The sequence below is a fragment of the Trichechus manatus genome, unplaced genomic scaffold (assembly GCF_000243295.1).
Source record: "Trichechus manatus latirostris isolate Lorelei unplaced genomic scaffold, TriManLat1.0 scaffold00040, whole genome shotgun sequence".
Classification (NCBI taxonomy): Eukaryota; Metazoa; Chordata; class Mammalia; order Sirenia; family Trichechidae; genus Trichechus; species Trichechus manatus.
In genome coordinates this window covers 15130957-15151470 of record NW_004443976.1, presented here as the reverse complement: position 1 = coordinate 15151470, position 20514 = coordinate 15130957, and the positions used below count along the sequence as shown (strand labels likewise).

The following is a 20514-nucleotide window of genomic DNA, read 5'->3' as shown; positions in this document are numbered from 1 at the left end:
TTCCCTTTCCTTTTATCTCTTGCAAGAGATAAAAGGTGGTGCAGGCCACACCCCAGGGAAACTCCCTTCACATTGGATCAGGGACGTGACCTGAGTAAGGGTGGTGTTACAATTCCATCCTAATCCTCTCTAACATAAAATTACAATCACAAAATGGAGGACAACCACATAATTCTGGGAATCATGGCCTAGCCAAATTGTTACACACATTTTTTGGGGGACACAGTTCTGTCCATGACACAACCCAAGTATCTATAAGCAGTAGAAAAGACATACATTTTACAGTGGATACTACACAGTGATGAGAATGAACGAGCTACAACCATATTAACTATGTAAACAATACTGCTGAATCTTACAAACTTAATGTTGAATAAAAGAAGTCAGATACATAAGAGTATAAAGAGTATGGTTCTGTTTGTATTTAGTTTTAAACAGAGCAAAACTAATTTATAGTGTTCAAAGTCAGGATAGTGGTGACCTTGTGGGGGCAGGAGTGAAAAGTAGTGACTGGAAAGGGGCATGAGGGGGTTGCCGGGTGCCGGTAATGCTCTGTTTCTTGATCTGGGTGCTGGGTACACAGATCTGTTAATTTTGTGTTCAGATAATGACTTATGCGTGTTTGGGTATGTATGTCACACTTTAGTAAAAATTGACATTAAAAAAGGACAAATGGCTTTTTGGTCAATCTAAAGCAAGTCTGCCTTTGATTAGGACTTTGGAAACCTCAAATGGCCAAACTACTACAAGCTCCCCCCAAGTTCCTGCCCTTAGAGTGGCATATTGCTAACAAGAACCAGTACCACAGTGCAGAGGCCCAGAGGTCCCGATCTGAACGCCTGGTGGCAGAGAGCCAGAGGCTTGTGGATGAAATTGAAAAGACCACAAGAAAATCTCAGAGTGATGTGAATAAGAAACTAGGTAAGGTAATGTGCTTGATATATTTGTGAGTATGTGGCGATATGTTAGTCCTGAAATATTAGGAAAAAATGTGTATTCTCCAGGTTCTGTGTGTAAGCTTACTGCCCTAGGGCAGAGACGTAGTAACCCAGTCTGATTTTAAGCCATCCGTCATCCATTCATTTACTAATTTGATATACATTTATTGAGCATCTAAGAGCATGTATAGAGTGAGCATTGGGAATATCACAAGGAATGATTGTAGTTTCTGCTTTTTAGGGGTTGGAGGAGGAGAAAGATACAAAAATTAATAATCAGGATATAACAGATAGGTGCTAGAGTAAAGTGTACAAAAGTAGGCATGCCACCAGCATGGGAAAGTGGGCAAAGGAACATTTGAGCTGAGTCTTAAAGGAAAGACTAGTTTCCTCTTGACAATTCCACACTTACAAACAGTATGTTAAAAGCTTGGCTGCTAACCAGAAGGTCAGCATTCGAATCCACCAGCCGCTCCTTGGAAACCCTATGGAGCACTTCTGCTCTGTCCTATAGGGTCGCTATGAGTCAGAATCTTTTTTTTTTTTTTTTTTATCCTTAAATGAACAAAACAAAAACAAACGTAAAATGAAGTGAACAAACAAAACCTCCTAAATTCCAAAAAGTGATAAACAGAGGTCACAAACTGAAACACCTCTAATGGCTAGGTGGGTAACGTAAGGGGTTGAATGTCAGACAATAGGGAGTGGTGAGGACTGTGGGGACCTGGAGAACACGTGTCCCAGCTAAGGAGGCAGCTGCTACTCAATGTCAGTCCATTTCTTCCAAAGAAGAATATGGGCTCAGCGTTGCCTAATCTGATTTTTTTCAAGAACATCTGGAAAGCTGAAATTTTACTTGCAGTCTTCTACTTTTTCAATATTGGCAAGTGATTGAAATGTATTTATAACACTGGGCAGGCTGAACAGACACATCTAGGGGTAAAATCTGGTCTGAGGGCTGCTAGGGTTTGATCTCCAAAACTTCATTCATGCCAGAAATGATAGGTGTTAGGCTTTTCCTGATGGGTTGATCCTTACCCCTGATACCAACGCGTAGTCAAGTCTGTTCTAAATAATTGTGCAGATAGGTAGGTGCTAAAAATGAAGATGCTTTATTCATTTTCACAACAGTTATGTCAGTAGGCATGAGAGAAAAGTTTTCAAGGTCTGCATCTTAACTTCATTGAGTCATTGAATCATTAAAAAAATTAACTATTCACAATGGCATTAAAGCACATCAAATACCTAGGAATAAATCTAACAAAAAGTGTGCAAGAGTTCTCCAATGAACACTACAAATCATTATTGAAAGAAGTAAAAAAAAAAAAAAAAAAATTAAATAAACGCAGGGATATATCTGTTAATGGATTGGAAGACTCAATGTTTTTAAAATGTCAGTTCTCCCCAAATTAATATATAGATGCAATGCCAATGAAAATCCCAGCAGATTTTTTTTCTGAAATCGATTAACTGCTTCTAAAATTCATAGGGAAACGCAAAGGGTCAAGAATAGACACAGCTCTAAAAGAAAGAAAGAATAGTCACAGCTATTGTGAAGAAGAACACAACTTTTCCTGTAGATTCCAAGACCTATTATAAAGCTGTGGTAGTTCAGATGGGGAGGTCAGGATAGACAAAGTGACCAATGGAACAAAATAGAGAGTCCAGAAACAAACCCACGCGTATACATTCATCAGATTTATGACAAGCAATAGTGCAGTGCACTGGGAAAGGATGACCTTTCCAATTAATTGGCCAGTTTGAAACTCATATGGAAACAGTGGGCATTGAAGAATAACTCAGTGTAGAGTGATCTTTTGATAAATTTGATATTTAAAGTAAGAAGAAATGTCTTCCTTCCTTTTTGCTAGCAAACATTTATAAAGGTGAAAAGAAGCCCCAAGTAGCACAACTCTAAGAAAGGAATATATCTCAGGTAGTTTCACAATAGTCCTCAAGTTTGTAGTTCAAAAGTTGGCTACACTGGGGGGTAGATCAACCCTGGTGTAACTTCCCCGTGTGCTTCAGAACAGAGACTCGAGGAAGTCAAGTTCTGGAAGAAGGAGTTAGATGACAAACTTGAGCAGCTTGTGCATGAAACTGAGGATCTACTGATATTTAAGATCCGGTTGGAAAAAGCCCTGGAGAGCTTGAAAGAACCCTTGCACATCACTCAGATGTGCCTGGCATACAGGTAGGAGAGAAGGTGCTTTGAATGAGTCATCTGCTGCAAGAAATGAAATGCTGGGTGGTAAAAGCTGACTGTGCTAGTCAGAGGGTTAGAATAAGGCAATTGGGCATGTGTTCTTTTGGAGCCTGAAATTATCCCAGCATGCCTGTGATGCTGGGTGGTTGAAGCAGCACTTGTACATTGGTTCCCTTATCTCTCAATGAAAATTAGTATATATGGCCTCCTTCTCTCTACAGGCTGTTGGGAGGGTCAAACACCATCACATATGCGGACTATATAAGTTAGGACTAAGTTTGGCTGTGAGTATCAGAAAATTCCCAAATATCATTAAATTTAAATAATACAGAAATTTCTTTCTCTCTGACATTTAAGCAGTCTGGAGATAGTTCAGGATTGGCATGGTGCTCCACGTTTCAAGGGTCCAGGCTTTTTCTATCTTGTTCTACTGCATATGGCTTTTGTTCCCAAGGTTACCTCATGATTCAAGAGGGCAGCTGGAGCTCCAGCCATTATGTTTGCATTCCAGCCAGTAGGAAAATGTAGGGTTTGGCATTCACCAATTCTACTTGCATCCCATTGACCAGAATGTAGTTACTTGACCACATCAATAGATGCTAGGAAATGGTAGTCTTTACCTTGGACAGCCAGGTGCCCAGATAAACAATTTGGGGTTTTATTTCCAAGGAAAAAGTGAGAACAGATACTACAGCTAATGGGATATAATAAGCCTGCTCCAGTACACAGAGCCACATGGAAGCACTTTGTAAACCAGAGAACACTGTACAAATATACCTCTTTGTTATCATTGCAAGCCCTCTGAGTAGGATAATGCTCTCTACTCTGGGAGGATGCTGATTTCCCCAGCTGTTCCCTATTGAGGCCTAAGCCCCAGCGAACCTAACGGGTCTTCCTGCTGCCAGCAGAGCCCTCCAATCCAGTCCATCTCCCACACTGGCTATTGAGTGAGCTTTTCCAAATGCAAATTTTACCAGCTCACTCTTATGCTTAAAATCGTCTAATTACACTTCAAGATAAAATTCAAACTTCTTAGCTTAGCATCATGATTGGGCCCCCAGTGACCTCTCCAGGCCCACATCCCATTTCCCAACAGTGTTCGCCTAGGTTTGCTGAGCCATGTGCGGTTTCCCAAATGCACCATGCCTCTGTCCACACTGCTCCCTCTTCCTGAAAAGTGCTGTTCCCTCAATGAGCTTAGCCAGGACCCTCTGCAACAACCAGGCGGCAGTCTTCCCAGCCAGATTTATAGAGTTCATGAAGCAATGGGAAGTAGCAGGTAAACAAGGGGGTCAATAACCAATGGTCTCAAGTCTCAAACCTAAGGGTAATTTTAGTAACAGCAGTTGCAGAGGTTGCTAAATTTACTGAGTATGTACTATGTGCTAGACACTGTACTATACGCTTTTATATGTCGTTTATTTTTTGCCACAACCTGTAAGTACTATTAATTATCCCCATTTGCCAGAAGAGGAAACCAAGGCACAGATAAGTTAATTAACATGCTCAAGGCCACAAAGCTAGTGAGTGGTGGAGCCTTCCTTCTAAGCATATCATGCAGGGTATAAAAGAACAAAATATCAGGCAGCAGGGTGAGTTGTAGAAGCAGCATAGCATACTGGTTAAAAGCATGTGTAACGCCCAGTTCTGTGACATTGGATAAGTTACTTAACCCCTCTGAAACTCGAGTTCCTAATGGGGCAGTTCTACTCAGTCCTAAAGGGTCGCTATGAGTTGGAATTGACTTGACAGCACGAGGTTTTCTTTTAATCTAAAGGCTTCAGTGAGAATATGTATATAAAGCGCTCAGCATGACGCCCGTCACATAGTAAGTGCTTAGAGGTGGTGGTGGTATTCATATTGTTAGTAGTAGTGGTAGTATTAATATGATTATTAGTAGTCATTGTTATTATTGTTGTTATTATAAAACATCTCTCTGGGTTTAAATCCTTGTCAAAAAACAGGCGTAGGATCAAGAAAGGCAACCCATATCTTTGAAATTCTAAGTAAAAAGACAAGGTTTCCAATCAATGGGTAAGAAGGAACAAGCTTCAGAACTGGTGGTCAGGTTCGAGGGGGAAAAAAAAGTCCATTTGGCATTTTTCAGACCAAATAACGAGTCCCCAAGTGATTTTTTGCCATGTGTTTTGGATATTCTGAAGTCATGTAGACACCAACTAATAAACTCCCCCATCACATCATCCAGATGGATCGGGTGAAACTCAGATCAGTTGTCCAGGTATTTTTAAGGGTCCAGATGTTGGCAAGTATCGAGGTGCACCCCTTCTCACACTGGAGCACCTGCTGCCTTCCTCTCTCGCGGGCAGGGAGAAGCGAGTCGGGATTGACTTGATGCATGATGAGGTGGAACGGGAACTGATCAAGGAGATTGAGGTCATCCAGGGGGTCATGGCCCTGCTGACCCGTACCGTGGAGGAGACTTCCGAGCAAATCAGGTATGACTGTCCAGGGCCTGCCTTCCAAATAGCCACTTGAAAGGGCAGCACCCACGAAGGCTGGGCTCCATAGCACAGAAGGAATGGGGTTCAATACTCTCATAACACTTTCAGAACCTCCAGACTGCCCAGGAACACTCAGGTGAGAACTGGCCAACCCTTCATACATGACACCTTCTGGTGGTAGACAATGATGGGGCAAGATTTCACCCCTGATTATAAGCTGGAAGGCATTGGAGTTATTTCCTGCCAGGGCTGACCCCTTACATACAGTATGCTACAGTGGTGGTGACATCAGAAAAAGTCACAGTTGAAGGGGAATATCTTGACGTCATTAATTTGTGACCAAGCATTAGTGGTATACATGTACATTGAGGTGATGGCAAGGTGGCGAAGTAAATGCCACCATCCTATACTAGATCTATCTTTAGCTTCATTCTCCAAGGTCTCCCAAGAACTCATAGGTGCTACCTGGGCATTCTAGAGGGAGAAACATAGTTTCCCTTCTCCCTTCAGGCTGAACCGTTCTACCAAGTACCATCTTGAAAAGGATGTGAAGGACAAATTTGTGGCCCTGACTATTGATGATATCTGCTTCTCCCTCAACAACAACTCACCAAACATCCGATATTCTGAGAACGTCGTGAGGGTTGAACCAAAGTGAGTGAGTCCAAGCCTGCTGGGATGGCCTTGGTGTCCTCTTCTCTCCTGATAATGTTCCAGCGCTTCTTAGACAGGCAACACTGGGGAGCTAGGGAGCGGCAGGCTGGGCAGCAAAGGCAGGCACTGAATGGGGACTACTCTGAAACAAGGCCCAGGGCTTCCTGGGTCCTCCAGGTTAGGCCTCATTTTAAGAAAGTTTGATATAAAATCTTTAAAAGTGAAAGAATCTAAAAAATACACAAGAGCAAGTTAGTAATTTCCCCCCTTTCTGTTTTTTTACCTCCTGAGACTACCAACGTTATTGGTATGTTATACAAATATATGCATACACTCAACACACACAAATTTTGTTTTATTTATAAAAATGGGATTATACTATATACCTTTTTCTGTAACATCTAGCTCGTTTTTCAATTAACATTACATGACAGACCTAACTTATTCTGATTTTTTTAAACCTTCTTTTTTGAAGTAAAACATATATATAGAAAAGTGTACAAATAATAAACATATAGTTCAATAAATTATCATTGTATTGGTTATCTATTACTATATGACAAATTACTTATCAGCGTAAAACAACAAACACTTAGTATCTGACATTTTCTATGGGTCAGAAATTCAGGCACTGCTTAGATGGGTGCCTTGAGCTCAAAGTGTCATGCAGTTGTAGCCAAGCTGTCTGCTGGGGCAGCAATCTCATCTGAAGGCTTGACTGGAACGGGGTGGAGGGGAGAGAATCCACTTCCAAGCTCACTCATGTAGCTGAGGCAGGCCTTGGTCCCAGAGAGCTGTCTCATGACATGGCAGCTTGGAAGCATATCCTTCAGCTCCAGGTGACTGCAGCTGCGGGGAGCCAACAGCTTGATGACCTCCTGAGAGACCCTGAGTTGGAACCACCTACGTAAGCTGCTCCCTGATTTCTGACCCACAGAAACTATGAGATAATAAATGTTTGTTGTTTTAAACTGTTCAGTTTTGGGGTAATTTGTTAATGCAGCAATGGATAAGTAAATACACAGCCCAAGACACTTTTTTTTTTTAAATGGTTGTGCTTTAAGTGAAAGTTTACAGCTCAAGTTAGTTTCTGATACAAAAATTTATACACACATTGTTATATGACCCTAGTTGGTCTCCCCCTACTGTGACAGCACACTCTTCCTTTCCACCCTGGATTTCCCGTGTTCATTCAACCAGCTCCTGATCCTCTCTGCCTTCTCGTCTCGCCTCTGGACAGGAGCTGCCCATTTAGTCTCCTGTATCTACTTGAGCTAAGAGGCACACTCTTCATGAGTATCATTTTAAGTCCCATAGTCCAGTCTAATCTTTGTCTGAAGAGTTGGCCTCGGGAATGGTTTTAGTTCTGGGTTGACAGAGAGTCCGGGGGCCATGTCTTCTGGGGTCCCTCCAGTCTCAATCAAACCATTAAGCCAAGACACACTTCTATAGAAGGATTTGAAAAAACACTTTCTTACTGAGAGGCATGATCAGGCTCAAATATAAGCCTACAAGTTACAAAATTAATATACACTTGTATCGGTTTCTTGATCTCTCTTATAGGTTTTGTTGTCATGGCTGCCATCAGGTTGTCTCCTGACTCATGGCGACGCCATGCACAACAGCATGAAACTCTGCCTGGTCCTGTGCCACCCCATGATTGGCTGGGTTTTGGACTGTTGTGATCCATGGGGTTTTCACTGACTGATTTTCAACAGTAGGTTGCCAGGCCTTTCTTCCTAGTCCATCTTACTCTGGAAGCTCTGCTGAAACCTGTTCAGCATCAGAGCAACGTGCAGGCCGCTATTGACAGACAGGTGGTGCCTGCACGTGAGGTGCATTAGCCAGATATCAAACCTGGGTCTCCTGCATAAAAGGAGAGAATTCTACCATTGAATCACGATTGCTCTCATATTTATAGGCCTGCATATGCATAAAAGTATTATTTTTGAAGCTAAGAAAAATGAATGCAGTTTACCTCTTTAATTGTAATCTGTGCTTATTTTTTACTACACAAATACTCAATTCTGGGTCAAACTTGAAATAAACCCATTTCAACTGAAATGTGACAATTTCTGACTTTGCTCTTAATGCTTGTTAAATGAGAAACAGCTTACTCACGTATGTAAGAAGTTGAAAGCAGCAACAAAATGTTCGTTGTTTTCCTTTAAATTGCAGGAGCCTCTTCTTTCACAAAAACCCAGAACCTTTCCAGGGGTAGACCAGTAAATCTCATCTTGAGTGTACAATTAGACTATAGCTCACAAGTTCTTCCTCTTCTCTCAAAGTCAAATTCTTGGCTGAGCAAAAGACTCAGAGAAAGCGTTTTTTTCATCCATTCATACGCTTGCGTTGACAGGGAGAGACAATACTGTTCAGTTTTGTTCTGCAAAAAACGAGACCCGAGACTTGCTCGTATCTTTCTTTACTCTCATGCCCAAGCAGCTGTGGAAACATTCCAAGATTTCTTTTTGCAAGATGATTTTCCCCAAAGACTCAGTTTCCTTTTAAATCCAAGAATCTTGTTGCTGGATATCAAAACATTTTCTTTAAGGCTTTGGAGAGACTTGTTCATGTACTCGAAAAGCTCTGCTAAGTAGCAGGTTTCTGCAGTCGTTCTTCATCTTCAAAGCACTCAGCAAAAATCTGACCTACTGCTTTGTTGAACGTGCTCCTGCATTCACCTTTCCACTCAAACCCCCTGTTGAGAGCTCTTTCTCTTCCAAGCTACCTGATTTCTGTTACTAGCAGGAGATTTGTGGGCTGTTCCTCCAGGTGTTCACACAGTTTTAAAATGTTCTCCAGTGAACCGGTCTTCATTTAATAAAGTTAACCATTTCTGTAGCACCATCAGGAAATTTGTTTCCACAAGTTTTGACATGAACATGTCTCTATAAAGAAAGCAATATGTTGTGGTACTATCAGGATTTCTTTTTCCAAGTGAGGTGGAAGCTTCTCTGGAGCCAGCCTTTGGTAGGGCACCATCAGCATAGATGCCAGCACGGTTGGTCCAGGACGGACCTTTATTCCAGATATGAAGACCAAATGGTAAACATATCTTGGCTTTTGCTCGTTTCTGAGCAGCTCTTTGCAGCAGATAAAGTTCACTTGAATTTCACCATAATTTACAAATCTTAGAGCCCCGATGGCACAGTGGTTAAGAGCTCAGCTGCTAACCAAAAGGTCAGCAGTTCGAATCCACCAGCTGCTCCTTGGAAACCCTATGGGAGTTCTGCTCTGTCCTATAGGGTTGTTATGAGTCAGAATTGACTCGACGGGAATGGGTTTACATATCTTAAAAAAGCATGACATTTATTGTTGAAATCTCTTGATGTATCAACTTGCATTGAGAAGCTGCTGTTTTCAGTTTATTACACAAAACCTCTTGAGTATCATGTGGCCAGTCATTAACATGTTGAGTTATCATGCTGTTTAAGAATGGAACCTTCCCAGTTTCTCACACTGCATTTTGTCCTAAAGTTTGATATAATTTTATGTATAATCTTACATGCTGGCATTACGAGGTTCTCACAACTTAGTGACTTTTCTTTCTCTGGGCAGTACATTCGGCTATTAAAGAACTCGCTTTCTGAGCCTTTTCGCTGAATATGACTCTAACAAAAACTTTACCGTTTGCTTTGGGATTTCAATCACCGCTTAATATAATTACCACCTTGTCAGATGGCTGTGATTATAGTTAAATGTCTTATCAATATTGCTTTTGTATTGTTCCCCCGTGCCCCAAATAGCTCAGCGTGTATTTCTGAAGAACAAGGAAATTCTCTTACATAGCCACAGTAAACCAAAAACCAAACCCATTGCCGTCAAGTCTATTTCAACTCATAGTGACCCTATAGGACAGAGAAGAACTGCCCCATAGGGTTTCCAAGGCTGTAATCTTTACAGAAGCAGAAGCAGACTGTGGCATCTTTCTCCTGCTGAGTAGCTGGAGGGTTCAAACCGCCAACCTTTTGGTAAACAGCCTAGTGCTCAGTCACTGGGCCACCAAGGCTCCTTTATAACCACAGTACAAAATCAAAATAGGAAAAATTAACATACAACACTATTACCTGATCCATGTTTGCTGAATTTTATCCAATATCTTTTCAGCACCTATTTCTATCATGATTTTCTCCTTAGCAGATCTTTTTCAGTGCATGAACAAGTAATGAATTATGCTGATAGATTTCCAAGTGTTGAGCTATTTTAAAGGAGCTGTGGTGGTGCAGTGGTTAAGCACTTGGCTGCTAACCAAAAGGTTGGCGGTTCAAACCCACCAGCAGCTCAGTGGGAGAAAGATGTGGCAGTCTGCTTCTGTAAAGACTGCAGCCTTGGAAACCCTATGGAGCAGTTCTACTCTGCCCTATAGGGTCGCTATGAGTCAGAATTGACTCGACGGCAATGGGTTTGGTTTATTTTTTTTTAGATATTTTAGAATTTCTAAAATAAACCCTATTTGGTCATGATTTGCTAATATATAGAGTTTTTGCATCAGTATTCATAAGTGAAATTGGTCTGTGGTTTTCTTTTTGTATGCTATCAACTTTCAGTTTTACAGTTATGTTGAATTGGTTTATGCAGCTCTGGCAAGTATATTCCAGAAGCGATTCTGTATTCTCCTCGTTGCATCCGATTAGGTGGCCCATGACTTTGATTTGTCTCATTATGATGGTGTTCACTTTGGTCACTTGATTAAGGTGGTGTCTGCCAGGTTTCTGCACTGTAAAATTGCTCTTTTTTTCCCCTTTGTAATTAATAAAGATTTTATGTAAATATCTTGTTCCTCATCAAGCTAGCAATTTATTCTTTTATTTATATCAGTATGGACTTGTGGTTTCCTGTTTTTTCAGTGTGTTGGATAATGAATACTATTATTGTTTATTTTAATGCTCAAATTCTCTCTAGCTGTGTGATATTGACCAGGCTACTTCACCTTTCTGAGCCTCAGTTTTCCTCATCTGTAAAATGGGGGTTATAAAAGCTAGCTCACGAGGCCATTGGGAGGATTAAATGAGATAATGTCTGTAAGGTGCTAGCCCAGTGTCTGGCACAGAGTAGGTAAGTGCCCCCAAAGTGACAGCTGTTGGCATTGACAGACAGCTGTTCATTCTGCTCAGAGATGGGGAAATGTTCTGAGTACTTCTGATAGTAGAGGTAGGCTTAGATTCCAGTGGATTTCCGGGAGCGTCTCTCTCTCCTCCGCCTATATATTCTGTGAATGATGGGTGGGCTCTGTTTCAGCTCTGTGAGCCTGGAAGACTGGTTGGACTTCTCCAACACCAACGTGGAAAAGGCTGACAAGCAGCGGAACAACTCCCTGATGCTGAAGACCCTGGTGGACCGAGTCCTGTCCCAGACGGCCCACGACCTGCGCAGGCAATGTGATGTGGTGGACACGGCATTCAAGAACGGGCTGAAGGAGACCAAGGATGCCAAGGACAAGCTGGCTGTCCATCTGGCCAAGGTGAGGTCCCTGGAGGAAACAAGGAAGAGCATATTCAGGAGACTTCACTGTAGAAAACTAGAAGGTCTTCTGGGCCAGACTGTTGGACCTTTGGGTTTGTGATATTGTGTTAAGTAATGAGGAAGGGTCATTCACATCTGTCTATCTTAGCAGCAGGCTTTGGGCTTTTGTAGAAAGCTAGGGACTGGAGTGAGACTTTGCTCTACTCTGGGGGCCCAGCCTCCTGAGAGGAGGCTTTCTGGTACCAAGGCCTGGCCCCTTTGTCACTCAGTGCAGCTGAGAACAGAGATGCAGAGGACAGTGCTGAGCTGGGAGGCGGGAGGCTCAGGATCTGCCACTGCTTTTTACCTGGCTGTGTGACCTTAGGCGGGCCTTCTCCCCACCCTGGGCCTCAGTTCCTTCTAATGTGAAACATGAGAGTGGACTAATGATCTCAGACAGCCTTTATGACTCTGAAGTTCCATGAGTAAAGTTGTTCACATGGGTCTAAAAATCAACGTACCAGAAAGAAAGACTTAGTAGCAGCCATATGTATGAAAAAGATTTTAGTTTTAAGAAAATTTAGAACGAACCATCAATAGGATGGGAAAGATCTAGAACATGAAAGATCTGGCCCTTCTCTTATCGTATGGCCACAAGTCAGATGGGGCCATGAGAGAGAACCAAAATTTAATCTGAAATGAAGATTATGATCTAAGAGACAGAAAGTATATGAAAAAAAATGCAGATTTCCTCAAGTTCAAAAGCCTTGAGTTAGCAGTCATTCACATCTTTCAAGAGCCAAGACATTTCAAGGTCCAATCAAGAGACATAGCCTTGGATGGGGATGGCATTACTATGTGAATAGAAGAATTAGGTAATGTGCAATTTAAATGATTTTGAGAGTCACTGTTTCCCTTTGGAGGTACCCGATAGGATGTCTTAGTTATCTAGTGCTGCTATAACAGAAATACCACAAGTGGATGGTTTTAACACACAGAAATTTATTTTCTCACAATTTAGGAGTCTAGAAATCTGAATTCAGGGTGCTGGCTCTAGGGGAAGGCTTTCTCTCTCTATTGGCCCTGGGGGAAGGTCCTTGTTTCTCTTCAGCGTCTATTCCTTGCCAATCATGGTCATCTTCATGTGGCATGGCATCTATCTTCCCCCATCTCTGCTTAATCTGTTCTTTTATATCTCAAAAGAGATTGACTCAAGACATACCCTACACTAACACTGCCTCATTGACATAACAAAGAAAATCTATTCCCCAGTGGGATTATAACTACAGGTATAGGGGTTAAGATTTATAACACATATTTTTGGGGGACACAATTCAATCCATAAGAGATGACTACTATGAAAAAAGGATCTACCTGGTTATCATCTGCCAGAAGTTTCACTGCTCACGAAGAGACCCAAGAAGCTGAGAAGAAACCAGTAAAAATCAGTTGCCATCAAGTCGATTCCAACTCATGGTGACCCAAAGTGTGTCACAGTAGAACTGTGCTCCATAGGGTTTTCAATGCTGATTATTCAAAATAGATCGCCAACCCTTTCTTCCAAGGCACCTCTAAATGGTCTGGAAGACCTGACCTTTTGGTTAGCAGCCAAGTGCATTAACCATTTGCTCTACTCCAAGCTCAGAAGACAACCTCCAAATTACATGGCAGGATAACCTCATTTTGTTTGCAATCACATCATTGTTTCCTTACCTAAATAAAGTATATTTTAACCCTAGGAAGATTTGGAATTAAGTATAGTAATGTGTAACATAATCTAACATGAGGTCAGCAGACTTTTTCTATAAAGGGTCAGATAGTAAATACTTTAGGCTTTGTGAGCCACGAGGCAAAATCAAGGATATTATGAGGTATTTACGTAAAAAGAGAGAAAACAAAACTTTATAAAGTCTTTGACATTACTCAGGATTCAAACAATGTTAGTTGTTGTTAAAATGACTTTACTATGGTATAAATTTTGTGTGTAAGTTCTATTTTACCTTGCAATTTTAGGTTGAATTCATTATGAAACATTACCAAGTCTGCAGCAAAAACTAATTCCCAAAGCCACTCAGTGTTAGATAATAGTGGTTGAAGGCGGTTCTTCTCGTTCAGAAAAATTTCAGTGTTGTTTCTGAGCTAAAACAAAACAAAACAAAAAAACACACAAGAAAACTTAACCACTGTATATAATCATCTAGTGCTGCTGAACCAGAAATACCACAAGTGGATGGATGGCTTTAACAAAGAGACGTTTATTCTCTCACAGTCTAGTAGGCTAGAAGTCCGAATTCAGGGTGCCAGCTCCAGGGGAAGGCTTTCTTTCTCTGTCGGCTCTAGGGAAATGTCCTTGTCATCAATCTTCCCGTGGTGGAGGAGCTTCTCAGCACAGGGACCCCAGGTCCAAAGGATGCGCTATTCTCCTGGCTCTGGTTTCTTGGTGGTATGAGGTCCCCCTGCCTCTCTGCTCACTGCTCTCTTTTACATCTCAAAAGAGAGTGGCTCAAGACACAATCCAATCTTGTAGATGGAGCCCTGCCTCATTAACATAACTGCCGCTAATCCCATCTCATCAACATCATAGAGATAGGATTTACAACACATAGGAAAATCACGTCAGATGACAAAATGGTGGACAATCACACAGTACTGGGAATCATGGCCTATCCACATTGGTATACATATTTTGGGGGGACACAATATAATCCACGACATACTGTTAAGCTATTGAATTGCTGTGTGGTAGGGAAAGTCTGATATTCAGCTTCTATTTCTGACAAAAATTCATTTAACTGACAGTGGTCAAGTCCGTGAGAGAGAATGAGGGTCACTCTCTGGTTCCTCTACTAGTTCAACAGCGTATGATAGATCCAAATATGTTCTGCGAAGTACCTGCTGTTAAATATTGTAACCATAGGCTTTAAATAACTTACATTTTCATAAGCTCCGTATATTTGCTCAACTAAGCCTTTTTCTGCTCCACCCCTGTTTTTACCACCATCAACTGTGACACTTTCTTAGCAGATTCCACTTCAGGGATTCAGTACTAAATTAGTATTTTTTCTCAACTCTTTGCAAATATTTTCACTGTCGTTGTTCCATGTGGACCATTCATAGGGGCTAATTTTTTAGTCACTTCAAACTCAACACTGACTCCTTGAATAAATAACAATTGAGCAGTATCAGAACAACTGTTAACCATCAAGAGCCAAGAAAAAACACTCATTTGCCTTGTTTTTTTGTTTTTTCAATAGACTTGATTTTTTAGGGCTGTTTTAGATTTATGAAGAAATTGCGCAGAAAATACAGAGTTCCATGTACAGTGTGGTACGTTTGTTACAACTGATGCACCAATCTTGATACGTTATTATTAACTAAAGTCCATAGTGTATTAGAGTTCACGCTGTGTATGATACAGTCCTATGGGTTTTGACAAATGCATAATGTCATGTGCCCACCATTACAGTATCATACCGAATAGCTTCACTACCCTAAAACCATCCTGTGCTCCTCCTGTTCATCCCTCCCACCTCTCCCAGAATCCCTTGCAACCACTGATTCTTTCCACGGTCTCTACTGTCCTACCTTTTCCAGAAGGTCATACAGTTGGAATCATACAGTATGTAGCGTTTTCAGACTGGCTTCTTTCACTTAACAATGTTCATTTAAGGTTCTTGCATGTCTTTTTGTGGCTTGATAGTTCATTTCTTAAGGAGCCCTGGTGGCACAATGGTTCAGTGCTCAACTGCTAACCAAAACGTCGGCAGTTCGGACCCACCAGCAGCTCCGACGGAGGAAAGACCTGGTAATCTGCTCCCACAAAGATTACAGCTTAGGAAACCCTTTGGGGAGGTTCTACCCTGTCCTGTAGGGTCGCCATGAGTTGGAATGACTTGACTGTACACAACAACAGTTCATTTCTTATTACTGCTGACTAATATTCCATTGTATGGATATACCACCCTTTGTTTATCCATTTACCTATTGAAGGACATCTTGGTTGCTTCCAGTTTTGGGCAATTATGAATAAAGCTGCTATAAACATTCATGTGCAGGCTTTTAAGTGGACGTACGTTTTCAATGCATTGGGGCGAATACCTAGGAGCACGATTACTGGATTCTATGGTAAGCTTCCATTTTAACTTTATAAGAAACTGCCACGCTATCGTCCAAAAGTGGCTGTACCATTTTGCATTCTTTTGGTTTTTATTTGACTGTTGATGTTGTTTCCAGTGTCCTTGAGTCTTCACCCAACTGTTCTTGAAGAACAGGCTAATGGTCTTCAACAAGTTTATTTTCTCTGGGCACACCTATTCAGCTGCTGCAATCAAACATGGTTTAATTCACTCCCCATCAGTGAATGGCTCTCCTTGCTTGGCTAACGAATGAGCCACCTGGAAACTAATTGCAGCTTCATTCTTCATTGGTTGTTTTTGTGAAGACATTCTGCTGTGATGAGATACTCCATTTTAAATTTTCAATTTTTTTTTTCTGATCATTGTTTTGAGTTTGGAATATTGTGACGGGGGCTTAGTCTGATAATGTCGATGTATATTGTATTCTTTTAGCACAGCTATAAGAATAAGTCGTTTTAGAGCCCTGGTGGCACAATGGTTAAGAGCCACCAGCTCCTCCTTGGAAACCCTATAGGGCAGTTCTCCTCTGTCCTATAGGGTCGCTATGAGTTGGAATCAACTCGCGGGCAACGGGTTTTGGTTTTTATAGTGTCATTGCATAATAAACATTTTGGTTTGCCATCTAATTCAATAACAAAATAATCTACCCTCCATTGTGCCGCTAAAAGTGTGACAAAGTTCACTTTTCTTGCTTTGATATGATGGGTATGTACGGGTAGTAAAAAATAAAACAAAATGTCGCTGTATGGTGATACACACGGCACTCAGAAAGCTGCCAAGTACAACTGTGTCACTGCGGTTTGTAGCGCTCTGAGCAGCGGTGGGAAGCAATGAGAACGTTGTATACCGTCTCTGCAGCAGCTGCTCCACTCCGTGGCTGTAGCGCAAAAGCAGCCACGGACGACGTGTAAACAAATGAGCATGGCTGTGTTCCAATAAAACTTTATCTGTGGACACTAAAATTTGAATTTTATCTAACTTTATGTGACATGAAATATTTTTCTTTTGATTTTTATTTCGACCACTTAAAAATATAAAAACCATGCCTATCTCACAGTCTGTATAAAAACAGGCAGTGGGCTAGACTGGGCTATAGTTTGCTGATTCCTGATCTAACCCATACTATTAGTAGTTTCGTTTTAAAGAATCTGTGCATTTTGGATATTTTAAGTATTTGTACAATATAAGAGTATTTGGCCTTTTTTTAAAAGTATAGTTTAAAATATGTAATTGAATAATTGATTTAGCCTTATGATTTTCAGTTGAAATTTTGTTAAGTTTGAAGACAGTTTTAGAACATTTAAGAAAACTTAGGATTCATTATTTTTACTAGTTGGATTTATTAGATTGATGAGATCTATTTAAGAACTCCAGAAGGCCTTATTTGTAAGGCAATTCAAGTACTTAAAAAAGAAACATTATGTATTAAAAATTTATAAATGCTGTCTTCAGGATTTTAACTATGTTTTAAGTGAAGCCTACTATTAAAATAGGATAATATCTGTAAACTGAATTTAAGAAAAGTATAAGAAAATGTTTAAGAAAACCAAATGCAATGTGTGGACTTTGTTCTGATTCTAATTTGAACAGATCAACTATTTAAAAAGATGGGAAAATTTGACTACTAGATATTAGATGATATTAAGGAATCGTTCTTTTATTTTTGGTGTGATAAAGGTATTGTGGTTACGTTAAAAGAAAAGAATCCTTATATCTTAGAGATGCATACTCAAGTATTTAAGACTGAAATGATATAACTAACATCTGGGATTTGCTTTAAAACAATTCATTTGATAGGCAGGAGTGGAGAGAAGGGGTACAGATATAATGATATTGGCTATGTATTGACCATTGCTTAAACCAATGATGGGTACATGAAGGTTCATTATACTGTCTATATTATTGTATGTCTGAAAAAAAAAGAAGGAAAACTAAATTTTTTAACTAGTGAAATATTAATCTAATATCCAAGTGACTTCTAAGTAATCTTTTTTTTTTTTTGTGCACAAAAGCCACCCTCAAAAATACCAACAAAACTCAGATTGGACTGCTCTTACTCTTTCTCCAGGCCTCTAGAGGGCAGGATTGATGTTAACCAAACCAAACCAGTAGCCTGATGAGTTGATTCCAACTGATGGTGACCCATGTGTGTCAGAGTTGAACTGTGCTCCAACTGGGTTCTCAATGTCTGAATTTTTAGAAGTAGATTGCCAGGCCTTTCTTCTGAGGCTCCTCTGGGTAGATTTGAACCTCTAACCTTTTTGTTAGCAGCTGAACGCTCTGTTTGCACCACCACTCATGGGTGAGGTTTATAAGGAAAGAGGCAACTCTCTGCTCGTGATACAAAGGTACTTCCTATCAAGGTAAAGGGACAGCCTTGTGAAGCAGTGAGGTCCCCCTGCTGAGGGTATTCTTGAGGGAATTCACATAAGTTGGGTAGGGATGAGGCAACAATGATCGGTCGTGTCCATTCCATCTGTGAGGGTCTAAGGTTGGTTGCCCACGAGTAATTACTGCTTTCGGGAAGCGAGATCAGACTTGTTTTGCGGTCCTGCTCAGGTAGAATCTGAGGTTGTCTCTTCCTAACCTATGTGATCACAACAGATATGCAGATCTCCTAAGATGTCTGTTGTTGAGATGCCTTTGAGAGCACAACCTGGCCTCTCTCATCCTTTTTGTAAGGTCATGGAAGAGATTGCTTCCCAGGAGAAAAACATTACAGCTCTCGAAAAAGCCATCCTTGACCAAGAAGGGCCTGCCAAGGTGGCTCATACACGCCTAGAGACCAGGACACACCGGCCCAACGTGGAGCTGTGTCGAGATACTGCACAGTATAGGCTGATCAAGGAGGTTCAAGAGATCAGCCACAACGTTGTGAGGTAGGTACATTTGTCTCCTAGGGCTTCAGTAACAAAGTACCACAACGTGGGTGCCTTAAAACAACAGAAATGGATTGCCTAACAGTTCTGGAGGCTAGAAGTCCAAACCAGTGTGTTGGCTGAGCCATGCTCCCTCTGAAGTCTCTAGAGGAAGATCCTGTCTTGTCTCTCTCCCAGCTTCTGGTAGCCCCAGGCATTCCTTGACTAGTCAATGCATCTTCACAGGGCATCCTTCCTCTGTCTGTCTGTGTCTCTTCTTTTATAAGGATGCCCCTCAGATTGGCTTAGGACCCACCCTACTCTAGTATGACCTTATATTAACTAATAACATCTGTAAAGGCCCTATTTTCAAACAAGGTCATCTTCACAGATAGTGGGGATTAGGACTTCAGCATATTTTTTGTGGAGTCACAATTCAATCCATAACAGTAAGCTAGCCACCAGAGGGTCACTGGGGTTTGATTTATCCCTGGATTGTAAACAGGCAGTGACGTAGTGAGTGATGCTGGCTGGGCATGAGTACGTTTGCATCTATAATGTTTGAGTGGTTCCTTTTTAAAAGACCATCCATCTGTACTAACTCCAGCCAATTGTTGCCACGCAAGAGTTTGGTCCTGGTGTTTAAATTTTTCTAAAGTCCAAAATCTAGATGTTTAGGTAAAACCTGCAGTTTTTAAATGCTGGCCATTCATGGGGATTGTCTGTCTCATGAATCTGGCCTGTGGCCACCAATTGGAAATCTCTGTCTTAAGTAGAAGAGAGGGAGAGGACATATCACTTTGAGTTCTGCACTGAATACATAGATATGTTTTTCCCCATGAAAAAAGAGATGCAAAGAAATAAATTGTACCCTAATGTCCTTCCCCTTCTACTAGACTAAAGGAAACATTAGCCCAAGCTCAGGTGGTGCTGAAAGGGCTGAATCGCAGACAACTGGCCCTGCAGGAGGAGATCCAGGTCAAGGAGAACACCATCTACATCGATGAGGTGCTGTGCGTGCAGATGAGGAAGTCCATCCCACAGAGGGATGGGGAAGAGCATGGGGGCTGGGCCGGGGGCCTCCGCCCAGATGCGGTCTGCTAATAGTAGAGAGAGTTCAGATTCTCATTAAACGACATCATAAAACAGCGCCACAGACTCTCATTTCAGCCTACAGTCAGCCTGCCACAACCTATTTCTTGGCTGTGATTCCAAGCCTGCTCTGGGGCCGAGATTTGCTGGTGGTGTGGTGGTTGTTTACCAGCTAAATTCTATGTATCAGCACAGGCCACTCAAATCACAGGACTTGGGGCTTTGGGGGAGGAGTTCAAGAGATTTTAGTTCAGATTGCTTTCAGTTCAGTAGTTGGGCTGGACCCCTGCCCAGCCCATGACCGTCTCACTCATGAAATGAGATGAAAGCATTGCTTGTGGTTCTCAAAATTCCTTTTCCTTAGAAGTCGATGCATTCAAGTCATATAAAGCCCAGGTGAAAGAGGAGCAGCCCTGGATCAGGGGTCCCCTCAAGCCTTCCCAGATACCAGTAGATGAAATGAAGAGGGCAGGATAGGCCAACACACCATCCAGCACTTAAGAAGGCGAGCCAGATCGCTGTTGTCTGGGGTTGTGAGGTTGCAGAACGGGAACATCTGTGGTTCTCAGGTTGGAGGAGGGTTCGGAAGGGCGTCAACGGGCTTTAGTGTCAGCTGTGGGGTGGGTAGCTCCGGTAGGAGTTACGAGTGACATTCTGGGAAGGCTGGAACGGGCAATACTGACATGGCTCTCCTGGACTGGAGGGACGGCTTATGTGAAGCAT

At 41.6% G+C, this 20514-nt stretch overlaps 1 protein-coding gene across 1 annotated transcript; it reads left to right on the top strand.

The window, feature by feature from the left end:
• Nucleotides 1-489: 489 nt before the first annotated feature.
• On the top strand, nucleotides 490-19803 carry TEKT1 (tektin 1). The gene is made up of 7 exons (XM_023731134.1): nucleotides 490-921; nucleotides 2967-3132; nucleotides 5472-5600; nucleotides 6117-6260; nucleotides 11502-11724; nucleotides 18524-18720; nucleotides 19596-19803. The coding sequence occupies exons 1-7, from the start codon at nucleotides 732-734 to the stop codon at nucleotides 19801-19803; spliced, it is 1257 nt and encodes a 418-aa protein (XP_023586902.1). The 5' UTR covers nucleotides 490-731.
• The last annotated feature ends 711 nt before the right edge of the window (nucleotides 19804-20514 follow it).